The 14,083-nt window shown below is 38.9% G+C and overlaps 1 protein-coding gene across 1 annotated transcript; it reads left to right on the top strand.

Moving 5' to 3' along the window:
• Positions 1–10,555: 10,555 nt before the first annotated feature.
• Positions 10,556–11,062, top strand: LOC148729335 (uncharacterized). Its single transcript, XM_088725127.1, has one exon. It carries the CDS (start codon positions 10,556–10,558, stop codon positions 11,060–11,062), a length of 507 nt encoding a protein of 168 aa, XP_088581253.1.
• Positions 11,063–14,083: the final 3,021 nt, after the last annotated feature.

Genomic DNA, 14,083 nt, shown 5'->3' on the forward strand with positions numbered 1-14,083 from the left:
TGTGTGTGTGTGTGTTTTATGATTAATCCCTTGAACGTAATTTGTACTCTAAAGATTACTTGTAAAATTCGTATTACGGAGCTTATGAAGTGCCATCAAATTACGCTTTCAATTTCAAATTCCCCCTGAAGTTTTACCCACGTTCTGTCTTTTTCCAACTTTTTTCTTGTGATCTTAATTTAACCCCGACTTTTTCCTAGCTTTTTTCCCCACTAATTTTAGTGCTATTGGCATTGGAAGTGTTGTGATCACCTGTACGTGACTCGATAACAATTTGTCCCTCTTCATTGGAGGGCCACTCGAGTCGCCCTTGTGGCTCCTACATGTAACCCTATTATGGAGCTTCCTACGTCGTGCGAATCTTCTCAGCTCTTGCTGAAGAGTTTACAAATATCATAAAGGAAAGCCGGGCGTGGTCATTTGACATACTTCAATAGCGTTTCCCTTATCTTTTTAGAACGGGTTCAATTATCTTTCTGTTTTTCTAAAAAAAAAAAAAAAAAGCAACGAGCAGAAAGATATGATAATAAAACGTTGCATTGTGAGCCACGCGAATGGTTAGTGAGACTTACTGTGGATAATTCATTGTTTTGATAGAAAGAAATGTCCAAGGAAGAGAACAGTGGAAACTTGTATGTTTTTTGTTACACTGAATTCAAATAAGCTAACGGCAAATGTGATAAATTTCTTGACTGCTACATGTTCATGAATTGTGCACATGGATTGTATGAAATTATTTAACGAAAGAATAAATTGTTCATCTTCATCATGGAAGGCATCGCAAAGTACCCCTGTCAATGAATTCCACCAAAACACACATAATTACACCAAATATCAAGTACACGAAAGTTTCAAGAGTAACCCATGGAATCAGAACAGAATCGAGTCCAAGCTGATCTAATGTGGTACGCACGCCCCAGGTCTCTTAGATTTTGTCTATTTCCTCGAGTAAGTTGATATACAAAGTTGTTACCTCCTCTCTTATTGCACTGACTTGTACTAGGTATCTTATGTTGTAAGTAGTTTTAGTTAAGTAATGTTCGTTTGATGATAAATATAAAACTATACGATATTGTAAATAGAGTATGGTACTTTACGAAAAAAAAAAAAGAGAAAAATAAGTGCTGTTGCCTATCCAAGTGTGCAAGAAAATTGTAAGCTTTTTCCCTCATTATGATTTCTGCCAACTGCGTAAATTCATTTGAGCAAACGTTTTGCGGAGGTCGATAGCAGCATCTCTCCTGTGCAAGATCCAAGTCGATATCCAACATATAGCGCACTAGTAGGATAACATTTTGAGATTTTTTGGTTTTAATGTTCTGCGGAAGTAACGTGAAGACCGTTCCACACACTTGCTTATACAGAGCAACTGTTTCGAGTTCGTTTTTTTTATCAATTTCGTACCATGTACCACCGGAGTAGACATTTCATGCTCATTAGAGCGCGAGGTTTTGGACGTGAAAACCAAAGAGCTTAAGAGCTATTAAACAGTCAGACATAACTTCAACCTTTTTATGACTAAAACTTTTCTATGTCTTTCATTCCAAGACCTGACTTTTCGTGAACATCGACCAGTAACATTCTTTCCGTTGAATGAATCTTACCTTATCAAGAAAGTCTTAAGGCATTTCTCAAAGAAGTATATTTGAGGGTGGGTGAACGACAAAATATTGGCAAGTGGCAAGACCAGATCCTTGAGAATTACAACTTTGCCCATAAGGGCGGACCTTCGCGCTGACCAGTTGTTCAAAACAGCTCTTACCTTCCCAATTTTCTCCAAAAAGTTGAAATTTCCTACATAAGAGGATAGCAAAAAAACAATTTCCTGAGGTGAACACCTTAATTTCCGCCGACGGTATTGGCTTGTTTGAACAGTCAGTAAGTAAGAAAAAGACTTTATTTCCAGCGGGTAATTATAACTGCCTCGGGCGACTGATTATTTTTTTTTTAGGCGAAACAACTCTAACAGTAATGATATGATAAATGAAAGTATAATCACTGATATGCAGCCCTTTGATTCGCGGAAATACCTATATTGTGAATATACAATTACTCAACAAAACATTCCTAACAATCTACAAAAATTGAATTGATTTACAAATAGTTCAGAAATAGACAATTAACGTTCAAATTAAAGAGCATGCAGAAAATTAATTAACTCTTAAATGTTGATTCACAGCAAAAGATCGTCATTTCTGCGGGAAACGTAAATATCGTTTATCAAAATTCTGACAATCACCGCTTAGTCACTGGTTTTTTTCCGCGCCCATGTCAGTGTTCCTGTTTTTGCTTGGAGTTTTCATTGACTTATGATGTCACACTCATGTGAAAATTTCAGTACAGAATCATCATTTAGTCCAACAACTTTCATGTTGGTAGGTAAATCAATTTTGTCAAAAATTTATGAGAAATCTTAGCAAATCTATGGCCCCTAAAAACTATTTAATCTTAACATTAAAAATTACTAACTTCAGTATATATTCTATCAAACTATTTACCAATTAGATCCTCTTTTTCATGAATGCAGTGTATCTAATCTGTAAATTTGAGATGTAGTAGGTGCTTAAACTGACTTAGCGATACTTTCTCTCTGAGATTATAGGGTAGACTCTTCCTAAGGGTAGCACCACTGTAACTAAACTATTTTTGAGATAGTTTGCGGTATAATTGATCCGTAAGGGAAAATGTCCTAAACACCTACCGTTTAAGTAATTTTGTTTGTCTATACTTTGTAAGTTAAGTGTTACAAAGAAGCGACTCTCACACAACACAATCTACTATACACTTAAATTTACCCCACTAAGTCACGCTAAAAATAACTCTCTTTTAAGCCTTCCCGGCTGCTCCATTTCAACTTTTAAAGTTCTTGTCTCTGAGTTCTACGCTTCATGTCTCCAAATGTGTTTCTTCAGAATCTTTAACACTCTCGAGGTGTTTAACAATGAAATCTTTAATCCGATATTTCCTCACTGCATTCTTTACCTCTTCACCGTCTTTTACCAAGGACATGAGCTCCACTTTGTTCAAGTTCAAGGTTCTGAGAATATATTTTTTAAAGACACCTGGTAAGGCTCTAAGATGTAATGCATACTTTCTAACTGTGATACCTTGACATCTACGACTACGTTGTCAGGTAATTACCCCCGCCTCCTCTTCACATTGTATAATGAACTCTACAGTATAATTTGCTCCCACACGACCCCAATTTTGGTTACAGTATAGTGAAACTGACAGAAAAAAAACCTATAGAATTATCTCATCCAAATCACTCTTTTTAAGAGACTTTGCAACGGTAATGATTACGAGTGAGCTACTGCACCAAAACGCAGTCTACTCTAAACTTAACTTGAACCCCCTCCTTATCTAAACTTCAATCACCACGTGTACAAACTCATAGATAACACTCCCATATTTACTTTTATAAGGACATTTTTATACATAATATTGTCAATCTAAACGTAATTCAGCAAATGACTGTGGTGCTTTAAGTCATCAAGTATCGAACTGTGTCTGTCTGTCTATCCATCCATCCATCCATCCATCCATCCAGCCATCCATCCATCCAGCCATCTATTTTTCTATTTGTCATTCCTAAAAAGGTGGATCACTGGATGATGCAGTTTTTAAAGGGTTTTCATTGACTTAGCCATAATGAGTTATGCGCCATTACACTATGCTCTACAAATGTGGTAAGTGTACGCGTCAGCTCAATATTAAAACGGAGCTTAAAAATTTTAAAGTTGGGAGGCTTAATCTATATTTTGCAGCGTTTTTAATAAAATAATTATTTCACTAGCACTTGTTGAATATGAGATGACAGATCACCCGTGTCACATTTTCTCATAGGATAACACCCAGTATTTCTCAATTGAGAATGAGGGTAGTACCCAAGTAAAATGATCGTCTGAGCCGTCTGATGCGGTTAACCGCTGCACAGACTTTCGCCATTTGCTTTGACGGTCATTTTAAAGTTCACCTCGTTGTTTAATTTCGTGAGTTATGAAGAAGTTCAAAGCTGTTTCTGTGAAAACGATTGTCCTCGGAAGAACTAGGAAGACTGTTATTCATACTCCGTTAACGGTCAGCTCAAACACAGCTGGCATCACAGGACGGAAAACGTATGCACTATAAGTACCTCCCGTTGTACCATGCAAAGCCTTAGAAAACTTTTCTAAGGCTTTGTATGGGACAACGGGAGGTACTTACAGTGCGCGTGTTTTCCGTCCTGTCATGTCTCAGCCGATCCAGGAAACTCCTCTTCTTGAAGCTGTCGATGACCCCGACATTCCCGTATTTTCACCTGATGACGCTCAACATTCTGAAGCTCATTGAAGGAACTACAGCTTCGTAGCTAACTAGGAAAAAATACGGGATAAACTGTTCGCAACAGCAGTGGGGGAAGAACCTCTCCCGGAGAAATACATTTGTGCCGTATGTAAACAACGAGAGGCGACTGTGCCATGTCGGTACTGCGGCCCGAGGCAATTTTTTTGTTTAACCTGTGCCCATGATCTGTGCGTGGAAAGGAATCAATTCCACGTTTTGGAGCAATGGAAGGTGTTCATCAACCACTGCTTGCATATATTACAATTGCATGTATGATTAATATATGGAAATACAGCAGTCAAACTTCAATAAGCTGATGGATTAACGCACTATTTTGTAATCTCTATTAGCAAAGTTTTGTATTGATGACAAGGCCTACTCTGGGGCCTTAAGTCGCCGTAACTTAAGTTAACTTAAGTCGCCGTAACTTTGGGCGATTTAAGGCGATTTAAGGCGACTTATGCGAAATTGGCAGAAAAAACATTGCGACTTTAGGCGATTTAAGGCAACTTAAGGTGACTTAAGTTGACTTAGGGCGACTTAATCAGACATAAGGCAACTTAAGGCGACTTAAAGTGATTTTATATGACTGAAGTGACAAATCAAAGTTAGCAACAGTCTCTCCATAAACCTTTAAAATATTTACAGAATCCCTTGCAATAAACGCCATAATCAATTTGGTTACTTTTGTGTGCTCATAAGTCACCGTAGTCTAAATATCCAGATTTCAAACCAATTTAGCTAAAAATAATTAGACAGAATTACCACAACAGTTATTGTTAAATTATACAGTCAAAGCTAGTGAATAAATGGCCAGGAAAACATCATGGGTTATCTGCTCAGCATAAAACAAACCTATCAACATTATACACATGAAGACACATTTTTAATTTAAGAAAAGAGACACGATTTACATAAAACTATCGATAAATTTTTTACATAATTAACTAAAAATAGCCTGATTATTTAATTATTTCAGAAAGCCTCACAAATTATAAATATATTGTTATCTTGGTAAACTTGTCTCCCATATTTTTGCCACTTGCACTGTCAAATTTGGCATGAAAGTTTGGCAACTCGCATGCCTTTCCAACAGCATTGAAAATTGGTCGGTCCTTTTCAAGGACCCAACCAATTTGTTGTTCTCCTGCCTCATTTAGACAAAACACTCCAATACCATACTGAGAACCATATGGGAAGGTCTTTCTCCACTGCTGATCGGATCAGCAGGACCTTCCTAGCATTCAAATTTTATCTTTAGCCTGGTGGCAGTATTACAGGTTTAAAAGCATTCATTGTTACCTCACAACTGTCCAGAAGCTAACGAGTCACGACGAAATTCTCCAAGCTGAAAGCTGGCTCTAAAGTCTCCGCCATTTTAATTCTCCCAGCAACTTTTGCGCCGCTAACTAGTTTCCATGCTTCGATCGCGAAGTTAGGAGCGGGACAACACTCCAGGATTTCTCTCGCCAAGTACGTCCATTTCATTGAAGCGGTCGCCCAGTTAAACTTTCAGACTGAGTTTTTTTTAAGCTTTTTGATGATTTTTTTTTGCACAGATAAATTAACTATTTCTTGGTACACTTTTCTGCAAGCTCACGTGCGTGTTGTTCTCACGTGTACTTTCGTCACGGGACAAAGCTTAAGTCACGCGATCAAATATTTCGGGCGGCCATGTTTGCCATAAAAGGCTTTTCTTGGCTTAGAAGTGGTTAATGTATGTTTATAATCAAACTGACGAATATGAAATGTACAAAAAGACTATCAAAGTCTCAAGATAGGTAAATATTTACACCTTTAGTAGGTTCGTCGAGCTACAAAGTTCAAATGTAAGCTTCAGTTAAGTTTAGTTGACCTTTGATAATGTTATTTCTACTGCTCAAGGTATAAGTGAGTGGCAAGAATTGAGTCTTTCTCCAGAATACCTTTCTATCGTTTTATCTTGATGATCTGGTACTGTAGGTTCTATGTGATTCAATATTTATTATATCCTGATGATAATACACAGTATCAACCCTTTTATCAACCTTTTCATCATGAAATACAAGACAGAAATTTTGTTGAAACAGATAGCTGTTTTAGTAAGAAAATGGAAGAGCATACATGGTCATATTCCTACATCAGTATTGTTTACATGTAGGAATTACCCATGCCAGCATAGGGGCTAGACAGGTGCATGACTATTTTCTCATGGAGTTTCTATGTATATGAAAGCCATTGCCCACCTCACCATAACAATAATTAAACTCATAGTCCATTGCAGGGTTACCTCCCCCCTGCCAACCAGTACCCATATTTACTCCTAGAGAAGGTGAGGCACTTTGAGCTTACAGTATCTTGCCCGAGAACAAAATGCAATGCTCCAAGACTAGACACCAAAACTGGACTAATGTCGAGTCCAGTGCACTAACCATTCAGCCACCATGCCTCCTCATCTGATCCTTATGATTAAAATGGGGTGAATGGGGTCAGTTGGGATTAGGGTGGAACCCTTATAACATTGTGTAACCAACAGTGACTTAAGGCGACTTAAGGCGACTTAAGGCGACTTAAGGCGACTTAAGGCGACTTTAGGCGACTTAAGGCAACTTAAGGTCTCAGAGTAGGCCTTTTAGAACCTTATAGCAGAATCAAAGTTAAGATAAGGTTTGATGCGATGGAGAAGAGAATGCCTACTGCTAATTATGCAGCGTATTGTATCAATATGATGCTCCCAAGACATGTCACTGTCTATCGTGACGCCCAGTATCTTGGTATAGTCCACTTGCTCAATGTACCATTGATTTGGACATCGAGTGCCGAGCTGGTTAAAGTACGGCATTTCTGCAGGGTCGTAATAAAGAAAGATTTAGTTTTTGGTTGTGTTAAGTGACATTCGATTATTATCAGCCCCCGTAGATACAGTGGACTGTTGTGCGGGAGGTCGAAGGTTCGAGCCCCGGCCGGACCAACACCCAGGGTCTTAAAATAATTGAGAAGAATACGCTACCTTTCTATAACATGAAGAAATGGTTAGATATTCTAGTCTTCTCAGATACGGACGAATAAATGGAGGTCCCGTCTCCTGCAGGGTTAGGGGCAGGAGATGTTAATTTCCCACGCACGAGATTACCGTGTGATGGATGTCCTCCCCTGGGGTTGGATGGGTGGGTAACAGTACCCACGTTGATACCAGTGTTTACTACACTGAAGGGGCTATCCTGTATAGATATAGACTTCTATCTATCTATCTATCTATCTATCTATCTGTCTGTCTGTCTGTCTATCTATCTATCTATCTATCTATCTGTCTGTCTGTCTGTCTATCTATCTATCTATCTATCTATCAATCATTCACGAAGCTCCCGACGACACCGAAATAAAGCTAACTATGTGACCATCTCTTTATCACAAGAAGACCAAAAAGGAGGGAAGAAGGTCTACGTTCCGTCTGTTTTAATGTCAAGCGTAATGTCTTTGGCCCCCAAACTTGATGAAGTCTCTGATGCTATTGCAAATGCAAATTTAGACATTGCCTGCATAACAGAGACCTGGTTGCGCGACCACATTCACGACAATGTCGTCGGTGTTCCTGGGTAGAACTTAGTGAGAAGAGAAAGGATAGACGTAATACATGGAGGCGTTTGTACTTACATCAAGAAAGGGCTGAAGTATACCATTCTAGAAGATCTATATGACGATAAAATTGAAGCAATTTGGCTTCGGCTACAACCTTCGCGCCTCCCTAGAGGATTATCTTGTATAATCATCGCCAATGAATAAAGGCTGAAAGTTTCTAAAGAAACTGTGGTGCTGCGTCGGTGGGGGTAACAAGGTAATTTGGTTATACCAACTAACGTATATGAGAACGATCCTTCGCAGTAAAGCACTATTTGAGCAATAGTGGAAATCAGACCTGAAAAAAAATTTCAGGCCTGTACGGGATTCGAACCACTGACCTCTGCGATACTAGTGCAGCGCTCTACCAATTGAGCTAACAAGCCAACTGGGAGCAGGCCATCAAATTAATTCGATATAAACCCGTAGATGATAAATCAAACAACAACAAACATATGAAACATATGTGTGAACTGCGGTTATGAGACGTATATGAGAACGATCCTTCGCAGTAAAGCACTATTTGAGCAATAGTGGAAATCAGACCTGAAAAAAATTTCAGGCCTGTACGGGATTCGAACCACTGACCTATGCGATACTAGTGCAGCGCTCTACCAATTGAGCTAACAAGCCAACTGGGAACAGGCCATCAAATTAATTCGATATAAACCCGTAGATGATAAATCAAACAACAACAAACATATGAAACATATGTGTGAACTGCGGTTATGAGACGTATATGAGAACGATCCTTCGCAGTAAAGCACTATTTGAGCAATAGTGGAAATCAGACCTGAAAAAAATTTCAGGCCTGTACGGGACTCGAACCACGGACCTCTGCGATACTAGTGCAGCGCTCTACCAATTGAGCTAACAAACCAACTGGGAGCAGGCCGTTAAGTTGATTCGTAATAAACCCGTGATGATAAATCAGATACAATGTATATATGAAGTTCATATATTTTGAACTGCGGTATTAGATACGTATGATGCACGATCCTCGCGGTAGATACGTATCTAATACCGCAGTTCAAAATATATGAACTTCATATATTTATTGTATCTCATTTATCACTTTCACGGGTTTATTAAGAATCAACTTAACGGCCTGCTCCCAATTGGCTTTTTAGCTCAATTGGTAGAGCGCTGCACTAGTATCGCAGAGGTCCGTGGTTCGACTCCCGTACAGGCCTGATTTTTTTCAGGTCTGATTTTCGCTATTGCATGAATAGCGCTATCTATTGCGAGGATCGTGCATCATACGTATGTAATACCGCGGTTCAAAATATATGAACTTCATATATTCATTGTATCTCAAAGTACTACGATGCCTGCAAGCCTGCCCAATGGTGGAAGGAAATCAAACAGTTAAGGTTAGCGTGCACCTTCAGGGGTGTATCGCGTAGAAACGATGCAGCGCGTCTGGTTTAAACTGTAGATATCTAAACCCCTATATCAAATTAAAGTTTATAGGACTGGCTATCAGACTATACCAAAACTTTTGAAAAAAATGAATTGTCGAATTTTTCACGACTTCTAAATGCGAGCGCCCGAATCACCTTTTGAACGTTACATGTCAAAGCGAATTTTGTTTTTCGCTTATTTAATGTGTTCCTCCGTTTCCGGGGCCAAAGCGCTAAAAAAACGTGTCTGCGATTTGCCATATTCAATTTCAGTGAAAAGTTACAGAACATTTTTGAAATAGGATTAAAAAAATGTGGAGTGATCGTACAAAAATCGCTCTTGAAAAAAAAGTATTTAGAAATAAAATATCCGGAGGAAAGCTTTTGTTGTTTATATAAAACTAGGTACTGTCAAAATTTGAGAGCAATCGAACAAATTCCCTTTGACTTGTAGCTCTTTAAAAGGTGATTCGGGTGCTCGCATTAAGAAATCGTGAAAAATTCGACAATTCTATTTTTTCAAAATTTTTGGTATAGTCTGATAGCCAGTCCTATAAGCTTTAATTTGATATAGGAGTTCAGATATCTACAGTTTAAACCGGACGCGCTACATCGCTTGCACGCGAGACACCTTTGCGCGATAACCTTAAGTGGCTTTTCTAAGGTCGAGCGCGCCAGCCCCATCGCAGACCTCTAACACCTCGCCGATGAGGGGGAAGATCCTAAACATTTGGCCAATGTTATCAATGGCGCTTTTTTGTCTCCAATGAGCGCATTCACCCTGCTAGCCACGCCTGATGTACACGCGCACGCGTACGTACACCAACAAGAACCTCCCCGTCCTATATCTGAGTTTTCAGTCATCAAGAAACTATCGGCGCTTAACACGAACAAAGCATCCGGACCTGATGGAATCCCCTCTCGGGTACTCAAAGGAAACGCGGACTTATTGGCTACACCAGTGGCAGACATTCTGAATTCTTCTTTTTTGGAGCGTCGCCTTCCAACTTCGTTCGTGGAAGAAAGCGGACATTACACCCCTCCCGAAGACTTCACCTGTTAATGATGCTAACAAACACCAGAGGCCCATTTCTTTAACCCCAATTCTTTCTAAAGTTGGGGAAGAGTTTGTCGTTGACGGCTACGTCAAGCCTGCCGTCCTTGCAAAAATTGACCGGAGCCAATATGGGACTGTCCCGAATTCCAGCACTGAACATGCCCTAATCAGCATGCGTCAGAACTGGTATAAGGATACTGACGGTAACGGTTCTACATTGCGCGTGACGCTCTTCGACTTTAAGAAAGCATTCGATCTTATCGACCACACCATTCTTATGGCCAAGCTTGGGGATTATGAGCTCCCACCTTGGGTGTTGGACTGGATTGCGGACTTTCTCACTGTCAGGAAGCAACGAGTGAAGCTCGTCCATAATTGCTACTCGGATTGGGGATCAGTGAGGGCAGGTGTACCGCAGGGGACCAAATTGGGGCCCTGGCTCTTCCTGGTCATGATAAATGACATCAATCTCAATGGCGTCAACCTTTGGAAGTACGTCGATGACACATCGATGGCCGAGACAGTCCACAAGGGTCAACCAAGTAGAATCCAAGTTGCCGTAGACGAACTAATCAGGCAAGCCGAGACAGAGAAGTTTTTCAAAATCTACAGATTCTTTCGAAGTAGTTACTATCAACAACAAACCAATAGAGGTCGCAACTATATTATATATTTGTAATGGCCTATTATATGGATTACCGGACTGCTTGTTGAATAAGCTGCAACAAGTACAGAATGCTTGTGCCAGACTGATTCTTAAAGAACAGAAATTTTGTCATATTACGCCCTTAATTTTTAAGTTACACTGGTTACCAATTAGATATAGAATTGAGTTTAAAATATTGTTAATTACTTTTAAGATTCTTAATTTTTTAGCCCCTTCTTATCTATCCTCTCTTATTTCCCTTAGACCCCCCTCCAAATATAATTTAAGAAATTCCAGCGATAAGCTTTTACTTAGCCATCCATCATTTAAATCGAAAGCTACACTGGGGGACCGTTCCTTTTCCTGTGCTGCTCCGAAACTATGGAACGAACTACCGCTGGATATTAGGAGCGCAGGAACAGTAAATATTTTTAAAGCTAAACTTAAGTCTCACCTTTTTCGTAGTGCATTTTTATAGCTTTTTTAGCCATTCTAAGTTTACTTTTAATTGTTTCTTAAAATTATTGTAAGTCTATTTTAATGGTAATTTTTAATCTTGTAATGCGCATTTGAACATTTTATGGAATTTGCGCACTATAAATTTTAATATTATTATTATTATTATTATTATTATTATTATTAACTAGCGTAAAACTTCTTGGTCTCACAATTTCAAACATTCTTAAGGGGAACGCTTACGTAGAGAATGTTATCAAAAAAGGAATCTCCAGGCTTTATCAGTTAAGGTAACTCAAGCGTGCAAAAGGAGATCCTGCGCAGCTAGTTTACTTCTACTCTACGAGTATCCGGCCCGTGTCTGAATATGCTTGCCAAGTTTTCCACAATGATCTAAGTATCTCTCTGAAGAGCTAGAGGTAATTCAGCGCCGTGCACTTAGAATAGTTTTCCGCAGATTTAGGCTACCAAGAAGCTCTTTAAGAGTGCAATATTGCGCCTATTCAGAAAGATCAAAGACAACAGCTGCCACAAATTACATCGCTTTTTGCCGTCATGTAATCTTAGTACCGTAGCCTTAAGGAGAAAGCTCGCTTTTAACGTACCTTTTTATATTTATAAAAACTACCAAATCTTGAAAAACAACATCAATACATATGTTGACAGCAATTTGAACAATTCTTGATCATTTATTTACACAACGTAAGTTATCCGATCTTCTTCTAACAAGATTAAAAATAGGTCAAAAGTAACCTGTTATTTAACTATGTGCTCTACAAAATAATCGACTGAAAATCTGGCTTTTGGAAGGCGAAGTGAGGTTCTTATCGATCTCCAAAGGATTTTTTGGGGAAATGATTCAGTGCGATTTAATCAAATTTTAAAGTTGGATAAAATGAGCTGATTTGACGATGCCGTCAGTTATTGGAAAATGTACACATTCACACGCAAACTTAATTGTTTCGCATTTTACATCCAATGTACAGCTTATTTAATATAATATCACCTTACCGTCGATACTGCTGTACCACAAAAGGGGATTACAGTCCTGAAATTGTTGCATTGCTCCCAAAATAGGGTTATAACTTGGCAGGATAGTCAACACCTCCTGATAATGATTGTTTACAAAGCGTATCTCAGGGTTTCTCTTTTTCCAATTCGTTGAAAAGGAGCTATGCTGTAATTACTTCACGTAAGAGATCTTTGTTTAAATATAAGTCTTTAACTAAACCGCGAACCAAATGTTGGCGAAATCTTGCTTGTTCAGAAACATGTTTCTCGTGTGCGGAAGGATAAACCTAGTTCGGTGATTAAAACCTTTGCTTGTTACAATACTACTGTATTTTACTGTTGATAAGTTTTCAACTTCCCTGCACTCTTACGTAATTTTCTTCTGTTGACGGTATGTTATGTTCAAAATGAGTTACAGTCAAACCTACCAAATGATATTTTTATCGTTAATCGCTGAAAGCACACTGAGTATCTATAGAAACACTTGGTGCTTACTTTGTGTAAGAAGGAACCGTCGATATGACAATTGCCTCGAGTAGAGGTATGGATTTTAAATAATTTACAAGTATTTTTTAAGTCGCTGAAAAATTGAATCGTATTTGTTTCCTCTTCGTTACTATTATAATCTCTATCACGGATTGTTTGATTAATTACAGAAATTATCTTGAAACTGGCATTTTCGTTTACTAATAAAATGAATTGCAGAGAAAAGATGTGAACTCTGCGACAGTATTGCTTGTCGTTCTCCTCATAAGGATATCTGCTGCTCGTTCAAAACTGTAGTAAGAGTAAACTGTAATTTCGACAGACGATCCAGAAAACGAAAAAACAGTAATTATACCTCTTCTTGCTTGTTCAAGGCGGATTGAGAGCAATTCCGCTAGTCTCGGTTTTCCGGGCCAAAAGACGAAGTTGACCTAGTTCTTAGCCGAGCAGCCATATTCTCTCCTCCTGCCAAAATATATCATGTTCCATGACAATTTGTCCCTCGCTTAGTGCAAAGCTTAGTTTGGGGTGAACGAGAGGCTCTAGTTCGAGGCGCAGGGTTCTTTCTGACATATCAAACCATGCTCAATGATATATCGCCAGCCTTATGATGCATTAATTGGGTCTGGACTTCTATAAGAAGTAGTCATTCACTTCTTAAATTTATTATCTTGGAAGGAAGGATTGAAGGAGATAGGTACAACATGGGTTTGTTTCAGTCTTTTTTTCTGGTTAAACCTAGATGTCAATCTTTTCCCGATGGGCGTGAACATGCTGGTCTGACCAGACAACAGGCTTATGTTAAATTTTTCAGTACGCATCAGCCACGCTCTATAATATTTCGCCATATAATGCATTGATGGCTTTGGACCTGACCATATTTGTGGGGGATAGATCACTACTTGGCTGCCTTCTTGGGTAAGAATACTAAATAACTAACTAGTTGAGTTGATTTTTCAAAGCCACTGTTTCCAAAATGCAAGTATTTGATGTAGGTATACCGACTCGCGCTCGAGTCTGCTGCGTCAGTTGGTGCAATGATTACTCGAAGCGTTTCTTGAGTTCCGAGATGCGCAGAAATGGTTTTATTTCCAGTTGTGA

Source organism: Stylophora pistillata, chromosome 6 (genome assembly GCF_964205215.1).
Source record: "Stylophora pistillata chromosome 6, jaStyPist1.2, whole genome shotgun sequence".
Classification (NCBI taxonomy): domain Eukaryota; kingdom Metazoa; phylum Cnidaria; class Anthozoa; order Scleractinia; family Pocilloporidae; genus Stylophora; species Stylophora pistillata.

Bases quoted from the DNA above. Each gene is read 5' to 3' on its own strand.
- LOC148729335 (XM_088725127.1), top strand. From the start codon at position 10,556: ATGCGTCAGAACTGGTATAAGGATACTGACGGTAACGGTTCTACATTG.